The sequence below is a fragment of the Bubalus kerabau genome, chromosome X (genome assembly GCF_029407905.1).
Source record: "Bubalus kerabau isolate K-KA32 ecotype Philippines breed swamp buffalo chromosome X, PCC_UOA_SB_1v2, whole genome shotgun sequence".
NCBI lineage: Eukaryota > Metazoa > Chordata > Mammalia > Artiodactyla > Bovidae > Bubalus > Bubalus kerabau.
In genome coordinates, this window is record NC_073647.1 from 121,713,365 (window position 1) to 121,739,212 (window position 25,848).

Here is a 25,848-nt window from a genome sequence, read left to right on the forward strand (position 1 = left end):
AGTGTTGAAGGGATATAAAGGGCCTATATGGTCTCAGGAAAATATGGCTAAGGTGAACTTTGTAAAAACATTCTTCAAAGGAGTGAATGGCACAGATTACTTACCGTGTCACCTGTTTTAGGGGCCATTGTGCCTTTAGTGAAGTGCATAAATGAAAAGCGTAGGTAAAAATGTCCAATAAAGACTCCAGTCTCTTAATGACAATAAATAAGCAGCTTCCCACCCAAAACATGAAATGGCAAAAAATATATAATCAATATAGAATAAGGGGTAAAACTAATATTTTCTGCCTTTAACGAGCATTACATGATTTATTATCAGTCTACCAAATCCATAAACAGGCTATTTTATAATTTAGATTAACTGGACAGGAGCCAGATGGACAAAGTTCTGCCTCTGTTTGGTTTTCCATCTGCTTCAAATAGCCAAGAGCAAACCACTTAAACTGCCTATGTCCCTTTATCTTTTTCCCAGAATGTAAGTAATTATAGTTACCTCTCTCTTGGATACTGGTGAATTGTACTTCTAAAGTGATTTTAAATCCCTATGTTTTGGGAAATGAACATAGTATATACATATGATTATGTTATGCTACAGTAGCTAGAAAGCTTTTGAACTTCTCTAATATTTAAAAGCATTCTTTTGAGACAGCCCAGAAAGCATTTTGTTTTTCTATTTTAACCTTACCATAGGTGCAGAAAAGAACTTGGGAACCCTAGTCATTGAAAATGTTGAACTAGAGTAACTAACATGTATAAAATCCTTGGTAATATAGTAATTTAATATGGGGCATGGATTATTCAGTATTTTACTTCTTTGACTTTCATATTTGAATTCATAGTCTGTGTGTTCTTTGAAATGGTATAAATTATTTATGACAGCAATATCACATCTCTTATTTTTTTTAAAAAAGAAAAGTTTAACTCTTCCTTGATTATCAATTTTGTCACAGGATCATGAACTTTTCAAAAATGAAGACCTGGCTGAGGAAACGGACAAATATACAGAAGGCAAGAAGGAAGATGCAGGAGACAATAAGAGTATTACTAAAGACGATCACAGTGACACTCACAACTCTGTTAAAAAGGTATTGACAGCCATTAAAAATGTATGATGATATGTGCTTAAATCCTGAGATCCTGCTCAAGAAAAAGCTTATAGGTCTCCTGGTCTCTGCAGAGGGCAGATTCCAACTTCCATGGAGAACAGAAATACTTCTGTGAATGAGTTTGTTCATATGCTGTAGGACAAAACAGGCAGATTTATGAATCAGGCACCCTTTTTTTCCCTCTGGCATTCTTTCCACACTTCTTGGTAGCATTCTGTTCTTCAGATGACTGCAAGTAAATTAATATGGGCCAGTATAGTACACTTTTGAGAAATTAACCAAGAGATTCAGCACCAGGTCCTTGAAATGATAAAATTACAACATTAGCAGCCCAGTACTAGTGGCAGAAAAGGGATGTGTATGTGCACACATACATGTGTATTTTTACATGGCCACGGACAAGTGAAAGTTGTTCACAGCAGTGTTTGAGGTTGTGATTGATTCTGCACAGATGTGGTCTGGGAGAAAGTATTTATAGGAGGAATGGGAGGAGGCCTCCGTGAGGAAAAGAAAGTAATCCTGAAAGTGGAGCTAGAGATGCCAAAACAATCTCTTCCAATTGGCAGATTTCCCCTAGTGACCCTGCTAGGAGACAGGTGGTAGGTTTGAAATCATTCATTTTCTAGCACTACTCTGGATTCATTTCAGAGGTATGGAATTCAGAAACCCAAACCAAATGATACTGTATTGATTCATTTTCATTTCATTTTTTTGATCAATTCCAAAGAGCTCTAAGTTAATCATGCCATCTCATGAATGAAACACTCTTCTCTCTTTATTTAAATTGATTCCCTTTGAGCCCCACATTCCCCTTTTCCTTAACATAGACAACCATTAAAACATGCTTTCCTTTTATTTGCATATGTACTTGTAAAACATATATTGTTTTGTATGTATGTATTTTTAACTTACGAAATGGTATTGTGCTCTAGAGGTCATTCTCTCCCTTACTTCCTTCTTTTTCCAAGACTCCTTTCACTGAGGGAAAAATACATTTTAGCAGTTGTTGTTTTCTTTCAGAATAAGGGGAAAATTCTGTTTTATAAGGAATATTTATGAGTTCCAGCTATGGTGGTCCCTGAAATTATTTAGCATAGAATTCATTAAACTCCAATTTGACATTATAAAATGTTGAGCTAATTCATATACCAATCAATGTTCCTGAATCTTCTTTGAGTAGAATTCTTGAATATACAGTTCTAGTTAATCATACAGTTTTATGCTAGCGAAGGATATTAGCAATTATCTAAGGTAAGAGTCCAGCAAAGAGAAGTAATTGTCACACGTTTATGTTATTAGCTAGAGACCGACTCTAGAACTCTGCTTAAAACCAAAACTAGGTTTTATAGCCCAGCACAAATATGTTTTTTATTGTATTATTTCTTTATTGTTTATAGGATGAAAAAGTCAACCGAGAAGAACAAGCCATTCATGAATACAATGAAAATCCAAAAGGTGTGAGCATATTTGACTTCGAAAGTATACTTTTAAAAAGGCTAGATATATAGCATACTACGTTCATATGTACCTACAGATATATATATACTGTGCTGTGTAACTAAGCACATAGCTTACACACGTGTATTCTATTGTATACTTTTTATTGTCACATGACCCTCATAAGCTGTGAAATATGTGGCACAGTATTATGTGTTCTCATTGATCACCACCATAGCTTCTTTACATGAAAATATTCCCATTGCTCATGGCTGCTCATGTGTCAGCGTTAAGTGATTTAGAACAGCCTATTTACAACTTGTTTTTTTCAGTCAGTACTATGAAGTTGGGCATTTGTCCCAGATCCCCATTTATATGTCTGGTGAGCACTGCCAGACCCTGTCACCAATGTCCATGCTGGCCTAGAGCCACAGCAGGCCATCCAGTTATTTCCCCCAGAGCCTAGACCTGAGCCTTTGATGGTACCACAGGCGTTTCAGAGGAATCTTTTCCCAAGCCTTGCTGCTGGTGTCAGAGAACAGGTGCCGCAGAACAGAAGAGACTGTGACTGCCCTTGAGACCTGCAGTTTCTACACCCAAACCATTGGTGTTTTTGCTCTATGAGCCCTATATTATTTTCCACACCATAACATCACAGTGTGCTTTTGCTGCAATGTCATTACAAATAACTCTCTATAGTAGTGCATATCTCATCTGAATTTAAGCAAAAGAAAGAATAGTTCCCCTAATACTTTTTTCCTTCTAACTTCTGCAGAAAGATAGTAAGTTTTAGAATATTTTAAGCAAAATGTTAAAATATTTGTCATTGCTAAGTATTCTACACCCTATAACCTAGTATGTTAAAAAGAAATTAAAGATTTAGGCTGTTGATCATATAAAATTAGAAGGATGCACATGCTTCATGAGTATACTTGCAAGATCATTATTCAGCTATATAACATATGGATTAATTTGAAACACCAAAAAATATAACATGTCCATTTGGGTACAGATAATTTCATTACAACTAAGTTTATTATTTTAAAAGGTACTTTATATTTTACTTTATATCTTCCCTAACATTTACAGTTGTCAATGGCAACCCACTCCAGTACTCTTGCCTGGAAAATCCCATGGACAGAGGAGCCTGGTAGGCTTCAGTCCATGGGGTCGCGAAGAGTCAGACACAACTGAGCGACTTCACTTTTACTTTTCACCTTCATGCACTGGAGAAGGAACTGGCAACCCACTCGAGTGTTCTTGCCTGGAGAATCCCAGGGACGGCAGAGCATGGTGGGCTGCCATCTATGGGGTCGCACAGAGTTGGACACGACTGAAGTGACTTAGCAGCAGCAGCATCTAAACATTTATAGCATTGGTTGGGGCTTCCCTGGTGGCTCAGAGGTTAAAGCATCTGCCTCCAATGCAGGAGACCTGGGTTCGATCTCTGGGTCAGGAAGATCCCCTGGAGAAGGAAATGGTAACCCACTCCAGTATTCTTGTCTGGAAAATCCCATGGACGGAGAAGCGTGGTAGGCTACAGTCCATGGGGTCGCAAAGAGTCAGACACGACTGAGCGACTTCACTTTCACTTTGCTATATTTGGGTACTGATCATCTAAACATTTATAGCATTCGTTAGGTCATTCTGATAATTTTGCCTTAACTTTTCAAGAAATACGCAGTTGTCCACTACTCTTTAGTATTACCCCATAATTCATGGTTGATAGTGTTTCACAGAAAGCAGCAGGACTTTTCTTTTTTTCATTAGTTAGAAAAAAATATTTCATAATATATCCTATCATAGGAAATATGTGTGATCGTGCAAAGAGTAGTTCTTCAGAAATCCTGGAAAATAATGAATCAACACCAACTAAAGACATAAAAAAATCGAAGGTAAGTGAAATGAATTTTTCATTTAGTGTTAAGGCCAAAGTATTGAATTGCTTCTTCTACTTTTATATAATGATCCGCATAATTTAACTCCCTTAATATGAGTTTTGGTGGCCCAAGAACATGTGATAAATTCCAGGTGATGTTTTACGTTTTTAACGTGCCTATTTACTTATTGGACATTATGATTCAAGATTATGATTCAAGTTGCTCTTCCAAAATGTAATAGCATGTTCCTTTCAATCATCCCATGCATACTGATTTGTCATACAGGAAAAGATACATTAAAGAACTCTATTGCTTAATTATAAGAGTATACTTGGAGAAGGAAATGGCAACCCACTCCAGTGTTCTTGCCTGGAGAATCCCAGGGCCGGGGGAGCCTGGTGGGCTGCTGTCTATGGGGTCACACAGAGCCGGACACAACTGAAGTGACTTAGCAGTAGCATACTATCCTGAGAGTCTAGAAGAGAGTAAGGCTAAATAAGAAAAGAAATAGGATGGATAAAAAAAATTGATGATTGTGCTTAGAAGACAACATGCTACTTCAGTGTCTCCTGACTGATACTTGTTGTGGAGTTTTTACAAGTCTGATAGATAACATTTCTTCTTCTTGGAAGTAAATTAGCCTTTCCACTTGAAGAAGAACTTGATTTAATCATGAGACCACATTTCCAGGTATAAGTGTTAGAAGGAAACATGGAAGACAAGAAAAATGAAAAGCTTTGTTAAATTCTTATTCAACCTTAGGTCTCAGCTTAAATGTCATTTCCACAGAGGCCTTTTGTGACCAACAGCACTTATATAAATTATGTCTCATTATTATTCTCTAACATAGTACCCTTTTTCTTATACTTCTTAGTGTTTGTCACAGTTTGCAATTACATAGTCATTTGTATGTTTGTTTACTTTATGTCTCTATCTCCCCACTGGCCTTCAGCTCCATGGGGACAGAAACCATTTTCTATTTTGCTTTCTAGTGGCATACATCACAGTTCCTGGTATATGACAAATACTTAGTAAATATTTTTGGTTGACAATGAATTGTAAAACGTAAGGGGGTAAGAAAGAGGAAAGAATGAAGGTAAAGCCAGGAGCCATCCTTAGGGTAGTAAACAGTTGTCTTTTGCCATCTTTGTGGGTAATATGGCACTCTGAAATTTCTTTCAGAATTACTTCACAAATGTCAACAGTTATTTTAGCCCAAATATCCATATTGTTATCTTTTACTAAAAATTTCTTCATGACCATTTTTATCTTTCTAAAAGTATCTTATAAGTTTGGATTACTGTACCTAAAGATGTCTTTGACCTGGCTCAAAGGACACTTCAGAATTATTATCCTTTTTAGAATCATAATGAGCATCGCTAGAACATTTCATCAGGATTTAGGGACTTTCTAGATTTTCTGTCTAGTAGAACAGAACATTTAACAGATACTCCACCACTACACTTTGTAGCTTTCCTGTGAAAACCTTTTTCAGTTATAAAGAGCTCAGGGAGAGAGTCTGGCAAAGAAAATCAGATATGAGGGAGAAGGATGAAAAGTAAAGGAGTCAGGAGACATGAGAACCCAAGGAGAGGAAACGTGAAACAAAGCAGCAGCAAAAAAAAAAATAACCGAAACACACCTCTGACCAAATGAAAATGCTTATTCTAGAATACATGGTCGAGTTTAGGGAACGTTTCAGGCTCTCCAGTCTTCAGCATTGTCGATAGATGGTAGCATTTGAATACACGGGACAGGGGAGGCCTGAGCCAGAGAAGGAACACGGTGTGGCAGGCACCTGTAACAGCAGGCCAAGTGGGGAGCCCTGCCAGCCCACACGACAAAGGTGAGGCCAGGCCGGGATACAGAGTGCCAGGCTGACGAATTCAGTCTCAGACTTGATTCTGCTTAATTTCTCATTTATACCTAATGGAAAAATATAATTCAGTAAGTATACATGACCTTGGTTAAAGAAAAGAAACAAAAAGTAATGAAAATTATATTTTTAAAAGTCAAGCAGTAATAAATATACTTCGAACTTAAAGAATAGGTTGTTATTCTATATATTTTAAAAAGTTAATAGATGATTTGGATGAGATTTTTTTGCCAGTCCTTCCCACATGATATATTTTAATTTACAATGTCTCTAACCTATTTATACCATCTAAGCCAAACAAATCAAGCTGTTTTTAAAACTTGGGAAATAAATGATGCATTAACTCATATCAAAATAATTATGTGTTTGAAATTTTACACCCCTTCCCTTAATTAGACAGCCACTCCAAAGATAATCTAAAAAACAAGAAAAGAACTAATTACACTCTTGGTGTCTGCAAGACAGAATTCACCATTGAATTTTGTTTTGATGATTTTAAATGTTTTGAATAGCCAGGTTAGGACCCATGATTTTAATTGGTGCCAGAGATTTTTGATGATTGTTATACCTGGAAATTGCCAGATACTGCTTTTCCAAACTGTAGCAAATTTGGATGCACAGTTAGCCACTAAGAAAAATGTGTTATTGGCTTAATTTCCACCTAAGTAAGCTAATGAAAAAAGCAGGAAGCTTCTTAGCCATTAATAATAATTCCTTCCCATCAGAAATTAGTTTATTTATGTATTTATTTAGCATATATTTACTGGAAGCCTCTTATGTGCCAGGCACAAGGCTGAAAGCTGCAGATACACAGAGGTTAAAAAACCACTGCTGTCCCTCAGAAACTAGCTAGAACATGGCAGATTCCTGGAAAATTCCCCATACCAGTGCACAGTCAATTGATTTCTTATTAATTGTCATGACCATAAATACAAGAAGCTGAGATGAGAATTTCTCCACCAAAAATCATGTATGTGGGGTCTTACCTTTCCTGATGGCTTCCTTTTCTCTGATACTATGCTTTATTCACCATGGCAGCACAACTCAGCACGTTTGCCCCAAGTACACAGCTTTACTGTGTTGTGAAGAAAATCTTAGGTCAATTACACTTATAGTTTCCTGCTGCTATCAGTTTTCTCGGAGAAGGCAATGGCACCCCACTCCAGTACTCTTGCCTGGAAAATCCCATGGACTGAGGAGCCTGGTAAGCTGCAGTCCATGCTAAGGGTCAGACACGACTGAGCGACTTCACTTTCACTTTTCACTTTCATGCATTGGAGAACGAAATGGCAACCCACTCCAGTGTTCTTGCCTGGAGAATCCCAGGGACGGGGGAGCCTGGTGGGCTGCTGTCTATGGGGTCGCACAGAGTCAGACACGACTGAAGTGACTTAGCAGCAGTAGCATCAGTTTTCTCAGGCTTAATACATGAGAGGATCTCTTTCATACCCACCCAATAATTACTCCCCTGCTTTTTAAAAATAGCTTTATTTAGATATAATTGACCTAAAATAAACTGTGCATTCTTGAAGTATGTAGTATGATTAATTTTAACATAATATACACCCGTGAAAGCATAATCACAATCAAGAGTGTGAACAGTGCCATTATGAGCAGACGGTTCTTTGTGCCTCTTTGTAATCTCTGTCTACACCCCACATCCCCTTGCCATACTCAGCAAATCACTGGTAACTGTTTTGAGATTCGTCCATGCATGTATCATAGTTCATTCCTTTATATTGCTGAGTGGTGTTCCATTTTGAGTTAATTTCTTATTGTGGTAAAGGTATGGATTGAAGTTCTATTTTTTTTTTTTGCATATGGACAATTATTCTAGCATCATCTGTTGAAAAAAAGAAGCCTCTCCCTTCTCTACTGAATTGCCTTCATACCTTTTTCAGAAAGCAATTGATTTTTTATGTATGAACCATTTTCTAGACTCTGTATTCTGTTCCTTTGATCTGTTTATCTTGTGCCAGTACCACACTGTCTGGATGACTATAGCTTTAATGTAAGTCTTGAAATCAGAAAGTTAATCCTCCAATTTTGCGCCTTTTCAGACATATTTCGGCTATTCTAGACCTTTTGTACTTAAGCATGTGAATTTTTACAATCAGTTTGTCAATGACTGAAAAAAAAAATGCCTGCTGAGATTTTGATTTGAAATTGTTTTTGAATCTATAGATAAATTTGGGGAGAATTAATATTTCAACAATATTAAGTCTCCTAATTAATGAACATGACATTTCTCTTATTGATGTCTTTTCAAATTTCCTTTTGCAATATTTTGTTAAATCTTTCTTAACATGGAAGTTGAGGTCACTGATTTGAGACCTTTCTTCTTTTTTCTTTTTGGCTTTTTGTGCTGTAAAGTTCCCCTGAAGTACTTGATATGTTGTGTTTTCATTTTTATCCAGTTCAAAATACTTTCTGAGTTCCCTTTTGATTTATTCTTTGACTCATGGGTTATTTAATTTCTATGTATTTAGGAATTTTTCTGGGCTTCCCAGGTGGTGCTAGTGGTAAAGAACCTTCCTGCTAATGCAGGAGGCGTAAGAGATTCAGGTTCAGTCCCTGGGTGGAGAAGACCCCGTGGAGGAGGAAATGGCAATGCACTCCAGTGTTCTTGAGTGGAGAATCCCATGGACCAAGGAGCCTGGTGGGCTATAGTCCATGGGATCACAAAGAGTTAGACACGACTGAAGTGTCTTAGCAAGGCAAGGGATTTTTCTAGTCATCTTTTTGTCATTAATTTCTAATGACATTGTGGCTGGAGAAATACTTAGTATGAATTGATTCCTTCTGAATTTATTGAGACATGTTTTATCACCCACAATCAGGTTTATCTTGGTAAATGTTCATTTGAGAAGAAGGTTGAGAAGAATACTGTTGTTGGGAGGAGTGTTCTATCAATGGCAATTAGGTCAAGTTGGTCGATAGTGTTGTTCAAGTTTCTTTCCTTCCTGATTTTTTGTCTACTTGTTCTATTATTGAAAGAAAAGTATTAAAATCCCTTACTATAGTTGTGGGTTTGCTACTTTTCCTTGTGCTTCTATTAATTTTTGCTTGATATATCTTAAAGCTGTTATTTGGTTGTATTCTATATAATGTTTAGAATTGTTACATCCTCTGAATTGACTCCTTCATCATCATGAAATGACTTTCTTTATCCCTAATAATATTCTTTGCTCTAAAATCTACTTGATTTGATATTATATGGCCACTTTATGGCTTTCTTTGAATTAGAGTTATCTTTTAACATACTTTACTCTTAAACCATTTGTGATTTAACATTTGAAGTACATTTGATTTAGGCAACATGTAGATGGGTCTTGCTTCTTTATTTAATCTGAAAATCTCTGCCTTTTAATTGGAGCATTTAGACCCCAGTGGCACTAGTGGTAAAGAACCCATCTGCCAATGCAGGAGACATGAGAAGTGGTAAAGAACCCACTTGCCAGTGCAGTAGACGTAAGAGATGCTGGTTTGGTCTCTGGGTTGAGAAGATCCCCTGGAAGAGGGCATGACAACCCACTCCAGTATTCTTGCCTGGAGAATCCCATTGGACAGAGGAGCCCGGAGGGCTACAGTCCATAGGATAGCAATGAGTCAGACATGACTGAAGCAACTTAGCACGCACGCACGTAGATGGTCCTGCTTTTTATCTTATCTAAAAACCTCTGCCTTTTAATTGGAGTACTTAGACCATTTATATTTGATCTTTATTTAATATTTAATCTGATTATCTATGCCATTAGGTTTAAGTCTATTTTCTTACCATTGGTAGTGTTTTTCTTTGTCCCTAAAAAAAATGCTACTTTATTTTATCAGATGTATCTTTTTTCATTCTTATATTTTTATTTGTAGTTTAGATGCGTCTCTTGAAAATGCCTATAAGCTGGATTCTGACTTTAAAAATGTTAACATATACAGTACCTAAAATCTAATGCTAATGAATGTTCCTTTTCCCCAAATATTACCAGGATCTTAGAAGAGTTTTCTATCACCCCTTTCTTCCCATTTTACATGTTATTGTATCAAGTATTTTAATTTTTTAACCTCATCAATCAAATAACGTTATTGTTATACTGCTTTCTTTATTCACATCTCACATGTCCTTTCTGTAATGTTGTTTTTATTTTTCCTGAAGAAATCTTTTGGAAGTTACTGTCATAAATTTCTTTCTGTAGTTAACTTTTTCAGTTTCTTTCACTTGAAAATTAATGGTAGGATGGCTGGTTGACAGTTATTTTCTTTTAGTATCTGCTCCCATGTTGCTATTAAGACATTTGCTTGAGTATATTGGCCGATAATTTCACATATACTCTGTCATTTCTCTCTGGCTGCTTTTTACATTGTCTTTGATGTGCTTCATTTCACTATATGATGCCTAGATGTGAGGTTTTTTTTTTTTTTTTTTACTTTAACTTTCTTCTAATTCATTATGACTCTTGAATCTGAAAATTCATGTCATTCATCATTTTAAGAAAATTCTCATCCATTATATTTTTGAATATGTCTTCTCTTTGCAAGTCAAATATGATAAAACTTTTCATTCTGTTATCTGTGTCTTTTAAATATCATTTTAATATTTTCTATATCTAAGTGATATTTGGGGAATTTCAGGGCTTGTCTTTTTCATAGTTATCTTTTCATCTAAAGACTAATCCGTTATTTAACCTCCCTACTGAGTTTTAATTTCAGTTATCTTTCACATTTTGAAGAGAAATTCTATTTCAACTCTTTTTCAAATATGATACTGTAAAAACTAATACCTTGTTTTATGTTTGTGTTTTTTATTATAGTCCTCTCTGTATGTAGTTATTCCAATGTCAGACATCCTCCAGAGTCTAAATCTGTTTGTTGCTTTGGCTCACTTGCTAATGGTGTCTTGTTTCCTTCTTTGAAATTTGGATTGTGAGTTCATGTTTAACCAAGACTTTTTGTAGAAATGCTTTAAAGCTTAGATTGGGGTAAGTCGATCCATAGAGAATTTGTATAAAATTCTGTTAATTCCCCTTGGTGTTACCATTCCAGGACCATTTTCAGTTAATGTCTCAGTTAAGGGTTTCCCATGATTACTGTACATGTGAACCCCAAACTCACATTAGGAAAACACTGTTAAGCTAAGAGAGATGTTATTTTGTTATCTTCCAGTATTTGTAGATAGACTTACATTAAAGGCCTAGTCCTTAGAGGGCCCCTACTTTACACAGGAGTCTCAGTTCTAGTTCTCCACATTTTATGAGATCAAATAATTAAAATCCAAGAGTTATGAGATCAATAAATACTATTTCAATACTCAACTTATCTCTGAGGCTTCCTGCTCCCTCTTCATTTTTTGGCCCATGGGAATTTCCCTTCATTTTTATGTGAGCTTGCCTACACATTATAAAATTATATTTTGTATACTTCTTCAGCATTTCTTAGTTATTTTGTAGTGGCAGAATTTTTCAAGATGTGTATTCCTACACAATAACAGGAACAGAGGTTGTTGCATTTTAGTTCGTAGACTCTTTTTCTAGACTCTTGACTTTTTGGGTTAGAACTTTTCATTCTTATTCCTCCATTCTTTAAGACTAAAGGTAAGCTATTATTTGTTGTTGTTGATCAGTCACTCAGTCGTGTCTGACTCTGCGACCCCATGGACTGCAGCACACCAGGCTTCCCTGTCCTCCACCATCTCCCAGAGTTTGCTCAAACTCATGTCCATTGAGTCAGTGATGCCATCCAGCCATCTCATCCTCTGTCATCCCCTTCTCCTCCTGCCCTCAATCTTTCCCAGCATCAGGGTCTTTTCCAGTGAGTCAGATCTTTGCATCAGGTGGTGAAAGTATTGGAGCTTCAGCTTCAAGCATCAGTCCTAAAATGAATATTTAGGGTTGATTTCCTTTAGGATTGACTGGTTTGATGTCCTTGCTATCCAGGGAATCTTAAGAGTCTTCCCCAGCACCACAGTTTAAAAGCATCAATTCTTTGGCACTCAGCCTTCTTTATGGTCTGCAAACAATGATAGACTTTATTTTCTTGGGCTCCAAAATCACTGTGGATGATGACTGTAGCTATGACATTAAAAGACGCTTGCTCCTTGGAAGAAAAGCTATGACAAACCTAGACAGCGTATTAAAAAGCAGAGAGATCACTTTGCCAACAAAGGTCTGTATAGTCAAAGCTATGATTTTTCCAGTAGTCATGTACAGATGTGAGATTTGGACCATAAAGAAGGCTGAGCTATTATTTTTAGCACCATTTTAATTTCTGAAAGAGCCAGATCTTCAGGTGCTTTTTTGGTTTTGGCATCATGTCAAAACCATTATTTGGATTGCCATTCTTTAGGAATCCTGTTTTCTCTCTGGCTAAATCCTCAAAGACCTTGAATCATTTGGCACTTTTCAGTTATCATCTTCCTTGATGTGTCTTGCATGTGCCTTGATAGCCACTCTCTTCTTGGTATTCTCGTCCTCTGATTTCTGAGATCCTTCTTTATCCTGATTTTGTTCCTAGAAAACTCAGTTCCCAATGCTGGCTCCTCTTCCTCTGCTTCCCTTTACACTAGGCATTTCCTCCGTTTCTTTTCTTCTTCTGTCTTTTCTGCCCACCTGGAGTCCCTGGGTTATGAGGTACTTTCATCTCTTCAGCTATTCTCTGCATTCTGCCTGTCTATAGCCCAGGCCCTGCCTGGGCAGCAGGTCCATGTGTTGAACTGCCTACTCAGACCCCTGGGGCTCCCACTCTTTTGGCAGCACTAACATTTTGCCAGCAATTCTGATCTAGAGAAACGGGGAGGTATGTCCTCCTGTAGAATATCTCAGTTTTCATCTTTTTTCCTCTTACAACAAAACAAAGTAAAATTAGTTCTTTGAAGAAAAATGACATATAACAAATAGCAAATATCGATACTGCTGATAGTGTTGAAGTGTAAACACTGTAAGGTCTTATTTTTGGGAAGAATCATGATAGCAATTGGTAAAAGAAAAAAGGCTGGCAGATGCTGAGAATATACCATGTGGTACCTCATAAAAATGTGATGAAATAATGTTAAGGCTTACTGAAAATTATACCCTCTAAATACTATTAAGTAACTGTTTCATTTACTGAAGTGAATTCTCTGCGTGTGTTTTTTTCCTAGATTTTCCTCTTTAAAAGAATGTCATTGATGAGTCAGAAAACTGTGGAGATTAATAATGAGCCACTCCCAGAGATAAAACCAATAGGAGACCAAATAGCTTTTAAAGGAAATAAGAAAGATGCCAACCAGAACCACATGGGGCAAAATCATCAGGAAACCTCACTTCCCAATATGGAGAGAAGGTCAAAATTTTGTACAATACTTTGAATATGTTTGTGTGTTCATGGTCACCAAGCACATTGTAATTTATACTTGAAAAATTTTTTGAGTTCTGAAAGAAAGTTTCTGATAACAAACTTTTAAAGATATAACTTAATAATATGTTTTATCTGGTTTGAATAGTATGACCAGTTTTGATGTTTATTTAAATACTGACAGTTTTGACAAGCAATTTCAGAATATGTTTATCTCCAGCTCTCCTTCAAGTGTTGTGGCCTTAACTGTTCAGTGTTGCAATATAAAATATATTTTTATATGTGGAAGTTAAATTATAATATTTCATAGTTTTGCTAAACAGCTTTATTATAATTTCATAAGACAATAATTGCAACCTCATGACACTGTAACAGTTTTGAATGTATTTGCAATTTTCAAAAACTGAGTCAAAATTGTTTTGAATGAACATATTTTAATAAACTACATCTGGTCAGTTCCACTGTTTAAATGGATGAATATGAATAAAATTTGGGGGTACTTGGAGGTATCAGTATACAAAACAGGGGCAAAAATATTAATTTAAAAATATTGAAAGACAAAATGCATTTACCTTTGAGTAAAGAAAATAGGGCAACTGTGTAAACAGGACATCTTTGTGGAGAAACTGTTGAGGTTTGACATGAAAACACTGCAGATTATGTGCTGTGATCTGCACTGTTTGACCATGCCACAGATCACCAACCTAGGAGAACCAGACACAGCCTGACCGACTCATTTCAGCTGTCTCTAGCACTGACAGTGGTAACTAGGGTTGGCTCCGCCACAAGGAATGGGAAGGGTAAAGCTGTAAGTAAGGTAGAATAGAAACATTGCTTTCCAATGCTCACAGATGCTACTTTGAGCAACTCAAAAAAAATTGAGCAACTGCCTTCATTTTTCCCATTCTAGCTTCTGACTAAAACATTTTTTTATTCAATCACAGTGACCATTGCTCCATTTGAACAGATAAACTCCATCTTTGTGTTTCATGCACAAGAGCTAAAAGGATGTTGTTAGTCTAGAATAGACCTGATTTTGAAATCTTGCAAAACAGTCTCATGCTACATTTAGTAGAATTCTAATATTATTAAAAGTAAATTTAATAAAAAAATGTTTGCTATCGCCACTATAGTACAGTATTGTAAGAATACTTCGCCAAAAATATAAGCTATAGAAACCCAAGTGGAACTGAAACTCACAAATAATACTAAGACATGCCAAGTGTGATAGACAAGATATCATAAAATGGCCCCTGAGGTTCCCACCGGCTGGTATATGTGCCCTGAATAATCCCTTCCCTTTGAGTATAGTGGGGAAACAGTGACTATGATGAGATAGCACTCCATTGCTTATGTTATATTATGTGGAGAAGGTGAAATATTTTGCAGATATAATTGAAATTCCTAATCATTTAACTTTAAGCAAAAGAGAGAGAATCCTAGGTGGGCCTGACCTAATCAAATTAGCCTTTTCAAAAAATCTCTAGATATCAGAGTTGGACAAAGTCACAGCAATTCAAAGCAGTAGAGATGATCTCCTGTTGGCCTTGAAGAAGCAGCCTTGTGTGTGTGTGTGTGTGTGTGTGTGTGAGTCGCTCAGTTGTGTTCCACTCTTTGTGACTCCATGAACTGTAGCCCGCCAGGCTCCTCTGTCCGTGAAATTCTTCAGGCCAGAATACTGGAGTGAGTAGCTGTTCCCTTCTCCAGGGGATCTTCCCAACCCAGGGATCAAACCCAGGTCTGCCTCATTGCAGGTTAATTCTTTACTGTCTGAGCCACCAGGGAAACCCTGAAGAAGCAAACTACCATGTTATAGAGAGAGTCATGTGCCAAAGTGAGACGCCTCTAGGATCTGAAGGTCCTATGTATTCTATAACTGCAAGACACTGAATTCTTCCAGCAACCAGTGAGCCTGGAAGAGGAATTTAATGCTTATATTTGACCATAGCCCTGGCTGATCCTGATTACAACTTTGTGAGGCCCTGAACAGAGGACCTAGCTAAGTAGTACCCAGGCTCCTGACCTATGAAAACTACAAGATAATAAATATATATCATTTTAATCCACTAAGTTTATGGTAAATTATTATGTAGCAGTGAAAGCTAATATCAGTTTTATTCTGGAAAAGGGCCTCAAATTAGAAATTTGGAAAGTCTTCATCTCGGGAGTGAAGGAATATTTTATTAAATTGAACAAAAAATGCATTTAAACCAGGGATCGCATAGCTGAAGTATTTTCAGAGGCTAAACAGATAAGCATATTGGAGCTGCTGCCAATGTGTTCTAGCTGGTAATTGCTATTTCTCAATACTGGGCCCTGTATTGCCAGACTCTCAGCTGTTTTCAAAAGAAGCTGGAAATGTGGGTTTTTTAAAAAATTTATTTTTCAATTGAGGGATGATTGCTTTACAGAATTTGTTGGTTTCTGCCAAACATCTACATAAATCAGCCATAGGTTTACATATGTCTCCTCCCTCTTGAACCTCCTTCCACCTCTCACCCCATCCCACTCCTCTAGGTTGTTACAGAGCCCCTGTTTGAGTTCCTTGAGCCATACAGCAAATTCCCATTGGCTATCTCTTTTGCATATGGTAATGTAAGTTTCCATGTTACTCTCTACATATATCTCACCCTGGAAATGTGGGGTTTTATATAGGCAATTCATTTGTGTTCATGTCCATGCGTGCATGCATGTATATATAAACAGGGAGAGCCAAACCATAGCTCCAGGCCCAATTTTGGCCACAAAGGGCAAATTGTGACCTCAGTTTTAAACAAAGTACATTATTTTGGCAAGAGGATTTTGTTTACAAGGAAAAATATGTTGAAATAATTAATTAGGTCCTGGATTTATCGCAATTGTAATCTTCCCTTGTTTGGCCTCTGGAAATGAGAGTTAAACAATTACTTAGAAAAGTGATCCTTCTGCTAAGAAGGTAATTTTTTGTTGCGTACAAATGCATACTCAGCCTTCTTGGGAGTATGGGGAGTTGAGGGAGAATGATGGAATATTATTATCTTGAATATAATGAAGTAAGATATTTCTCCTGGAAGAATCTACATTAAAGTTAAAAGACAACAAACAAGCTTAATAGTAAGCAGTTCCTCCAGCAGTTGTGATGGATGACTACTTTGGCATAGTGTTAATACACAATTCTAGTCACCGAAACATCAGGAAATAGTATCCTAACCCTAAAGGTATTTACAAAAGCTACAGCAGGAAGTCTTATCTGATCAGGCCAAGCTGCATTCCCAAATAGTTCCATTTGCTTTTATTCTCATCTGGTATGTATAAATATGTATGTTATAATAGATGAGATGTCTTCAAGGTAAGGTTAGCAGTGGATTAGAGAGCTATATCTAAATTTAAATGATGGTACTATTTTTATTTTAAGAAAACTTGTCTGATTTAGTGATAAATATCTATCCCAAGGTGAAAAAAAGTTTTATATTCTAGAAAAGCTTTTGAAGTTTATCAGAAGTAATCTTCACAAGCAATTCCTTAGAATTTGTCAAAATATTAGCACAGTACTTCTGAAATTTTACAGAATTTTCCCTATGAGCTTTTTTGTTATAACAAAAGTTTTCTTTTATAATTTCTATCAATTGCTTAAAATCATTAAAATTCTGTACATAGGAATGTTTGAGTTCATATTTTTAGGTAGCTTATAATTTCCAACTTGGCATCAGATTTACATTAACTCCTTAATTGGTATAATTATTTAACTTACTGTATATATAATTAAGAATTAACAAAAGTTATATAAAAATGTAAACTAATTTGGGAAAACTTTTTAAATTGAATTGAAGCTTTCATATTTGAATTGAATATTGATGTACAGTAGTATGTTAGGTTCAGGTCTGCATCAAAGTGATTTTATGTGTGTGTGTGTGTGTGTAAGATTATTTTCCAATATAGGTTACTACAGTATGTTGACTATAGTTCTCTGTGCTGTATAGCAAATCCTTGTTGCTTAATCTATTTTATGTACAGTAGTTTGTATCTCTTAATCCCATACTCCTAACTTATCTCTCCCTCTTTCTCTTTCCCCTTTGGTATAACCATAAGTTTGTCTTCAAGGTCTGTGCGTCTGTTTCTCTTTTGTATATAAGTTCATTTGTATTATTTTTTAAAGTCCATGTATTGTTGTTTAGTCGCTAAGTTGTGTCCAACCATGTAACCCCATGGACTGTAGCCCACCAGGCTCCTCTGTCCATGGGATTTTCCAGGCAAGAATACTGGAGTGGGTTGCCATTTCCTTCTCCAGGGGATCTTCCTGACCCAGGGATCAAACCTGTGTCTCCTGCAGTGGCAGGCATCAGAAGGCAGATTCTTTACCTCTGAAGTGAAGTGAAGTGAAGTGACTCAGTCGTGTCCGACTCTTTGTGACCCCATGGACTGTAGCCTACCTGGCTCCTCCCTCCATGGGATTCTCCAGGCAAGAGTACTGGAGTGGGTTGCTATTTCCTTCTCCAGGGGATCTTCCCGACCCAGGGATTGAGCCCAGGTCTCCTGCATTCCAGGCAGACACTTTAACCTCTGAGCTACCAGGGAAGCCCCTTTACCTCTGAGCCCCCCATATAGTATTTGTCTTTCTCTGTCTGACTTCATTTTAGTGTGATATTCTTTTAGGTTCATCCATGTTGCTGCAACGGTATCTTTCATTATTTTTTGTGGCTGAGTAATACACACACACACACATATATATATATATATATATATATATCCATTGTTGTTGTTGTTCAGTTGCCCAGTCATGTCCAGCTCTTTGCAATCCCATGGATTGCAGCACTCCAGCCTCCCTGTCTCTCACCATCTCCTGAAGTTTGCCCAAGCTCCTGTCCATTGCAATGGTGATGCCATCCAGCCATCTCATCCTCTGATTCCCTCTTCTCCTTGTGCCCTCAATCTTTCCCAGCATCAGAGACCAAAATGCGAACAGCATCAGCTGTTCGCATCAGATGACCAAAATACTTGACCTTCAGCTTCAGCATCAGTCCTTCCAATGCATATTCAGGGTTGATTTCCCTTAAGATTGACTTGTTTGATCTCCTGCTGTCTAAGGGACTTTGAGGAGTCTTCTCCAGCACCACAGTTTGAAGGCATCACTTCTTTGGTGCTCTGCCTTCTTTCTGGTCCAGCTCTCACAACTGTACATGACCACTGGGATGACCATAGCCTTGGCTATATGGACCTTTGTCAGCAAAGTGATGTCTTTGCTTTTTAACACACTGTCTAGGTTTGTCATAGTTTTCCTGTCAAGAAGCCATCGTCTTCTAACTTCATGGCTGCAGTCACCATCCACAGTGATTTTAGAGCCTTAAAATCACACCATCCAGAGTGATTTTAGATTTTAGAGCCACTGAGAAGAGTGAAATCTGTCACTACTTTCACCTTTCCCCCTTCTTTTGCCATGAAATGATTAGACCAGATGCCATGATCTTAGTTTTTTTTGATATTGAATTTTAAGCTGGCTTTTTCGCCATCCTCCACCTTCATCGAGAGGCTCTTTAGTTCCTCTTCGCTTTCTGCCATTAGAGTGGTAGTAGCTCAGATGGTAAAGTGTTTGCCTGCAATGCGGGAGACCCGGGTTTGATCCCTGGGTTAGGAAGATCCCTTGGAGAAGGCAATGGCAATCCACTCCAGCACTCTTGCCTGGAAAATCCCATGGATGGAGGAGCCTGATAGGCCTCAGTCTATGGGGTCACAAAGAGTCGGACACGACTGAGCGACTTCACTTTCACTTTCACTTTCATCCACATATCTGAGGTTGTTATTTCTCCTGGTGATCTTGATTCCAGCTTGTAACTCATCCAGCCTGGCATTTCGCATGATATGCTCTGAGTATAAGTTAAATAAACAGGATGACTATAAATAAATAGCCTTGTTGTTCTCCTTTCTCAATCCTGAACCAGTCAGTTGTTCCATTCAGGGTTCTAACTGTTGCTTCTTGACCTGCATACAGGTTTCTCAGAAAACAAGTAAGATGGTCTGGTATTCCCATATCTCTGAGTGCTTTCCCACAGTTTGTTATGATCCACATAGTCAAAGGCTTTAGAATAGTCAATGAAACATAGGTAGATGTTTTTCTGGAATCTGATTTCTCTATGATCCAGCAAATATTGGCAATTTGATTTCTAGTTCCTCTGCTGTGTCTAAACCCAGCTTGATCATCTGGAAGTTCTCAGTTCATGTAATGCTAAAGCCTAGCTTGGAGGATTTTGAGCATAACCTTACTAGCATGGGAGATGAGTACAATTGTCCGGTGATTTGAACATTCTTTAGTACTGCACTTCTTGAAATTGGAATGAGGATTGACTTTCCAGTCTTCTGGCCACTGCTGAGTTTTCCAAATTTGCTGACATATTGAGTGTATCACATATTAAAATAGCATCATCTTTTGATTTTAAATAGCTCTGCTGGAATTCCATCACCTCCACTATCTTTATTGATCTCCTTGATGGAAAGAATACACAGAAGAACTGTACTAAAAAGATCTTAATGATGTGGCTAGCCATGATGGTATAGCCTCTCACTCAGAGCCAGACATTCTGGAGTGTGAAGTCAAGTGGGCCTTAGGAAGCACTGCTTCCAGTATAGCTAGTGGAGGTGATGGAATTCCAGCAGAGTATGTGATGTACTTTTTTTTTTTTAAATGAAGTATAGTTGATTTGCAATGTAGGGTTAATTTCTATGGTACAGCAGTGAAATAGAATCTGCATTAAATCTGTAGATTGCTTTGGGTAGTATTGCCATTTTAACAATATTAATTATTTCCCAAAAGCATGGGGTATCTTTCCATTTCTCTTAATCATCTTCAATTTCCTTTATCAATATTTTATAGTTTTCAGCATATAGGTCTTCCACTCGATTAAATTTATTCCTACATATTTTTTGATGTTTTTTTTTTACTTGCTTTTTCTGATATTGTTAGTGTAAGGAAATATAACTGATTTCTGGATATTAATTTTGGATTCTGCTACCTTGCTGAATTCGTTTCTTAGTTCTAATAGATTTTTAGGTTTGTTTTTTGTTTGTGTTTTTGGTTTTTTTGGCTATGCCACACAGCTTGCAAGATCTTAGTTCCTTGACCAGAGATTGAACCTGAGCCACTGCAGAGAAAGCACCAAGTCCTAACCACTGCACCACCAAGGAATTCCCTAGCTCTAATAGTTTTTATATGGAGTCTTTATGATTCTCTATATAGAGTACCATGTCATCTGCAAATAGTAATAGTTTTACCTTTTCCCTTCCAATTTGGATACCTTTTATTTTTTTTTCTTGTCTGATTACTGTGGCTAGGACTTCCATTACTGTGTTGAATAGTAGTAGTGAGAGTGGGCATCTTTGTCTTATTCCTGAATTTAGCAAGAAGGCTTTCAGCTTTTCACTGTTGAGTATTATGTTGGCTGTGGGTTTGTTGTAAATGCCTTTTATTATATTCAACTATGTTCCCTCTACCACTTCGGTGCAAGTTTTTGTCACAAATTGTTGTTGAATTTTATCAAATGCTTTTTCTGTATCTATTGAGATGATCATGTGGTTCTTTTCTCATGTTTCTGTGTTATATCACATTGATTAATTTGCATGTCTTGAACTGTCCTTGTGACCCTGGAATGAATCCAACTTGATCATGGTGTATGATACTTTTTATATATTATTGGATTTGGTTTGCTAATATTTTGTTTAATATTTTTACATCAGTATTTATCAAGGTATTAGCCTGTAATTTTCTTTTTTTGTAGTGTCCTTGTCTAGTTTTGGTATCAGGGTGATGGCGTCATAGAATTAATTTGAAATTTTTCCTTCTTCTTCAATCTTTTGGAATAGTTTAAGAAGCAAGTATAAGTTCTTCTTTGTATGTTTGGTGGAATTTCACAGTGTATCCATCTGTTCCTGGACTCTTGTTTTCAGAGAGTTTTTTTTTTTTATTATAGTTTCTATTTTACTTCTAGTGATCAGCCTGTTCAAATTATCTATTTCTTCTTGACTCAGTTTTGGCAGGCTGTATATTTCTAGAAACTTTTTCATTTCTTCTAGATTGTCCAATTTATTGGCATAAGTTCATAGTATTCTTTTATGATTTTTATATTTCTGTGGTATTAGTTGTTATTTCTCCTCTTTCAGTTATTATTTCGTTTGTTTGAATCCTCCTTCTTTGCTTTTTGGTAAGCCTGCCTAGAGGTTTGTTGGTTTTATCTTTTCAGAAAAAAAAACAGCTTTTGGGTTTATTGATCTTTTCTATTGCTTTTTATCTGTTTTATTTCCTCTGTAATCTATATTATTTTCTTCCTTTTGCTGACCTTGGGTTGCAGTGGGTTGTAGTAGGAGAGGAGTGTGACCACAGAGTGATAGTAGGAAGCAGTGTTTTTGGAGTGATGGAACTGTTCTATATCTTGATTTTGGTGGTATTGCCTAAAACTATACATTATAAAAACTGTACACCCAAAAAAGATCCATTTTATTACATTGATTTTTAACAATAACATCAAATACACTTTAAAAAAAAACCTAATTCAGTCAAATAAATTAGATGTACCTTAAATAATGAGACTTGAAAATCTAACTTTTGACCTAAAGGTAAAATTTGGGTTATCTTAGAGTAGTAGTTCTTAGCCAAGGGTATATGTAAAACACAGGGAAGTTTTTCAAATGTGACTGCCTATGAACTACCTGGTTCTGATTCACTAGGTCAAGCCTAGGACTGGTTATATCTCTTTAAAATAGTTTCCAAGGTAATTATGATCTAACATCAAGTGGAGAATAATTTATTTGAACTGACAAATTATTATAAAACTTCAGAATGTTATCTCTCACAAGCAAACTACTATAAAAATTAGAAGAAATTTCCACATCGTTTTCTCTGAAAGATCCTAGTTGTATTAGTCTAGGTAGTTGAACTTCTGTAACAAAGACTCTCCAAATCTGAGGTAACACTGAGTGTTTATTTCTTGGTCATGTCAAAATACACCAATGGTGTGTAGATGACCTTGCTCCACACAGTATTTCAGGAACCTTGTCTCTTATCATTTGGTGGCTTTAGTATTCCCTTGGAGTCTTGCCATCCTCCAGGCCTGGAAGTTGTATATATCACTTATGCCCAGATTCCACTGGCATTCACTGGCATGGGCCCAACTTTCTATAAGGGAAACTGAATAATGTTGGCTAATTGTGAGCCTAGGAAAACAAGGGCTCTACACAATGGAATATACTTAATCTGTGTGCCAATGGAGGGAATATCCATGTATTTTCACAAATAAGAGTGAAGGACTATGGAATACTTTATACTTTTTATAATTTAAAACTCATTATTAAGATGTTGCCAACAGCATAAAAAGCCAAGTTTCCAAAGCATAGTTGTGTGTTACTAAGAATACTGGAAAATACATAAAAGAGTTTAATTTGGGCTTTGGAGGCCTCCCACCCTATTTCTCACCCTATTATTGCTTTTGATCACAAGGACCTGCTGACATCACCCCTGATTGTGTCCCTTGTACCCTAGTGAATGGTTTTGTCCTCTAGGTTTTGTTTATCACCTCTGTTCTTCTCCAGTGTATTCAGTGAAGATCCACACAGATGTGTTTCCTCCCTTCCTACTTCCCATGCCGTCATACGGACTTGAGAAAAATTCACTTATTACACATTCATTATTACAGTATATAAAACTGTTACCTATATCCACAACATGTGTACTGTGTGTCTTAGCACATATGATAAATAGGATGTGGTCAGTGAGATGAACATCACAGAGGTACTCCAAGAAGAATGCACACGTGGAATGTAACCTTATCCCATTTTTCATTAAGAAAAATGCTAGAAAAGTGATTCTTTGGCTTGTGTGGTAGTGATAGCAACAGCATTTGTACATGTGGGAAGAAGTAGAAAGAGGAAGAAATAGAAAAGTAGAAAATATCTATGATCTACTGAAACAGTTTATCCCCTATTTTTGTATAAGGGCCTAAACATCAAACAAATGAAATAATCAATACATTTTGTCTGTTTCCTGTGTTTGTAACAGACTGCATTTGCATTGATTTGAAAGCAAGTTTTGTTTCCAAGAAGAGATGGCTTACAAGGGATTTTATGCCTCCTTCCTGCAAAGCTGAATAAAGTAACATAATTGCATGGTATTTGGGCCATCTTTCACAATCATTAATAAAGGGATTACTCCAGCCACAAATATATCAAAGTAAGTATTTTCAAGGGTCAGAAGAGAAAGTACTCCAAAAGACCATACCACAGAGTCTTCAGCATGAGGTCAGTGTCAGAATTCTATCATAGGGTTATGACTACACAGTGGCAGGATTTTTATTTAGAAAGCCAGCAAAGTTTACTTCCATCAAGAATTGAAATATAAGACACAGGGTTCAGACAGTGTGTGGGAGAAGCAATAAAAAAAGGAATAAGAAGTATATGTATACTGATAAAATCAGTGTCAAATTAGGCAGTGGGTGTTTGATTTGCAAGCCTATATATCACTTTTTCCCTAAAATTCCCAATTCTATAGATTTTGAATTCTCAAAAAGAGGCCTAGCTTTCGTCAGGATTGGTATCTAATACTAAGGGGAATGGTCATAAAAGATAAAATTGAGAAGTTGGAAGAAATATGACATTTTGTAAACTATAGGCAGTAAAAAGAGGCCTTGAAGGGATTGAAATAGCCATGGTTGAAAGAGAAATGGAAAACCACATAACTCAAAGAAACATGGCCCTCCCTCCCCCTGAACCATTTGGATTTAAGCATAGCTGCAGAAGCTGAAGGAATTTGGTTGTGTAGTGCAAGCGCAGTACATTTTCCTTTGAGCAACTACCTGCCATGCCCAAGTTTCTACAAATAATACAAATGGTCTTATCGATGATTAAATAGCCTACCAAATGCTTTAAGTCTTGGGGCAAAAATATGACCTCTCAGAAGCTACTGCAGGAAAATTTCTTCTTATATTTGTGTAAGGCTCAGTGTAGTTGGAAAATTGTTTTAATATTTCAACAATTAGTTATTAACCACCCCAAAAGTTCCCAGAAAAAGAGGAAATAGAAACATAAGCAACATTTGAAAATAATTTTCTGACTTTTAGAAATTGTGTTAGTAGGAAAAGACTAGTAATTTACCCTAACTGCCTTTAAAAAATTGAACTTAAAACAGGAGTTTTAAACTCCTTTTTTAAATTTTTTTTAACACCTTCTGATATTTAAATACCTTCATTAAATTTTTTATTTCAGTTATTATACTTTTCAACTCTAGAATTTTCATTTGGTCCTTTTTTACGATTTTTATTTCTCTATTGAGATTCTCTGTTTATTGACTCATTTTCAACATATTTTCTTTTAATTCATTAAACATAGTTTTCTTTAATTACTTGAACAAATTTATAATACCTACTCTGAAGACATTCTCTGCTAAATCTAATATCTAGGTCTACTCAGAGTTGATTTCTATTGACTACTTTTTCCTGATTTGGGGGTACATTTTTCAGTTTCTTTGTCCAGTAATTTTTGGTTTAAAAGTGGACATTTTTATAATATTTTATAGAATATTTCTAATAACTTGATTGTTTTATTTTTCTGAAAGTTTTTTTGTATAGTTGTTTTGTTTGTTTGATGCTTAGTTACTTGTCTGAACTTAAACCATAGAATCTGTCTTCACCTACCTCCAACCACCACCATGTCACCTCACTCAGCATCTGCCTGCTGATGTCTCTATTCAGATTTTTAATTAGTTTTACATTTTAGCCCAACTTCCTAAAGGTTGCCCATGTGTCTAAATAGCTTAGTTGGTTAGCCAGTTAATTTGGTGGAAGTTGGGTTCGAACAGTTGTGCTCGTCAGACTTCTGCCCTCTGCTGATTGAACTGTGCGTGGTTAAGGAATGCATTCCAACTTGCAGCCAGTTCTTGTATTTCCCTTGGCTTTTACTTTTCCCCAGGATCTTTTGGATCTCCCCCGTATTTTTAGTTTAGCAGCCCATGTGTTGGTGTGGACTTACCTCAGCACTGCTATGGTTCACTGGTTTTAGGATCTCCCCATTAAATATCTGGCTGTAATCAGCCCCAAACTAGGACCTCAGCCTTGCAGTAGCAAAGCTGGGAAGATTTCCCCCTCTGTTACAAACCAAATTCATCACTTCTGTCTGGCAAATCTGTGGGTTTTCATCCTCTTCCCTTTATCTTTTACAGGTGGTACCCCCAATAAATCTCTTCTACATTCAGTTCACATTGGCAGTTGCTT

The 25,848-nt window shown here is 36.6% G+C and overlaps 1 protein-coding gene across 6 annotated transcripts in view; it reads left to right on the forward strand.

Annotated features, from left to right (window-relative positions):
- Positions 1-23,754, forward strand: part of RPGR (retinitis pigmentosa GTPase regulator) — a 69,905-nt gene extending 46,151 nt beyond the window's left edge. For 3 of the 6 annotated variants that reach the window (XM_055564196.1, XM_055564194.1, XM_055564199.1), the window contains 4 exons: positions 953-1,087; positions 2,506-2,563; positions 4,352-4,440; positions 13,431-14,088. In XM_055564196.1, the coding sequence (XP_055420171.1) occupies positions 953-1,087; positions 2,506-2,563; positions 4,352-4,440; positions 13,431-13,637 (489 nt within the window). In that variant the 3' untranslated portion in view covers positions 13,638-14,088. Of the gene's footprint in view, positions 1-952; positions 1,088-2,505; positions 2,564-4,351; positions 4,441-13,430; positions 14,089-23,642 lie in introns of those variants that run through there. The other 3 variants (XM_055564195.1, XM_055564197.1, XM_055564198.1) reach the window with 3 other exon arrangements.
- Positions 23,755-25,848: the final 2,094 nt, after the last annotated feature.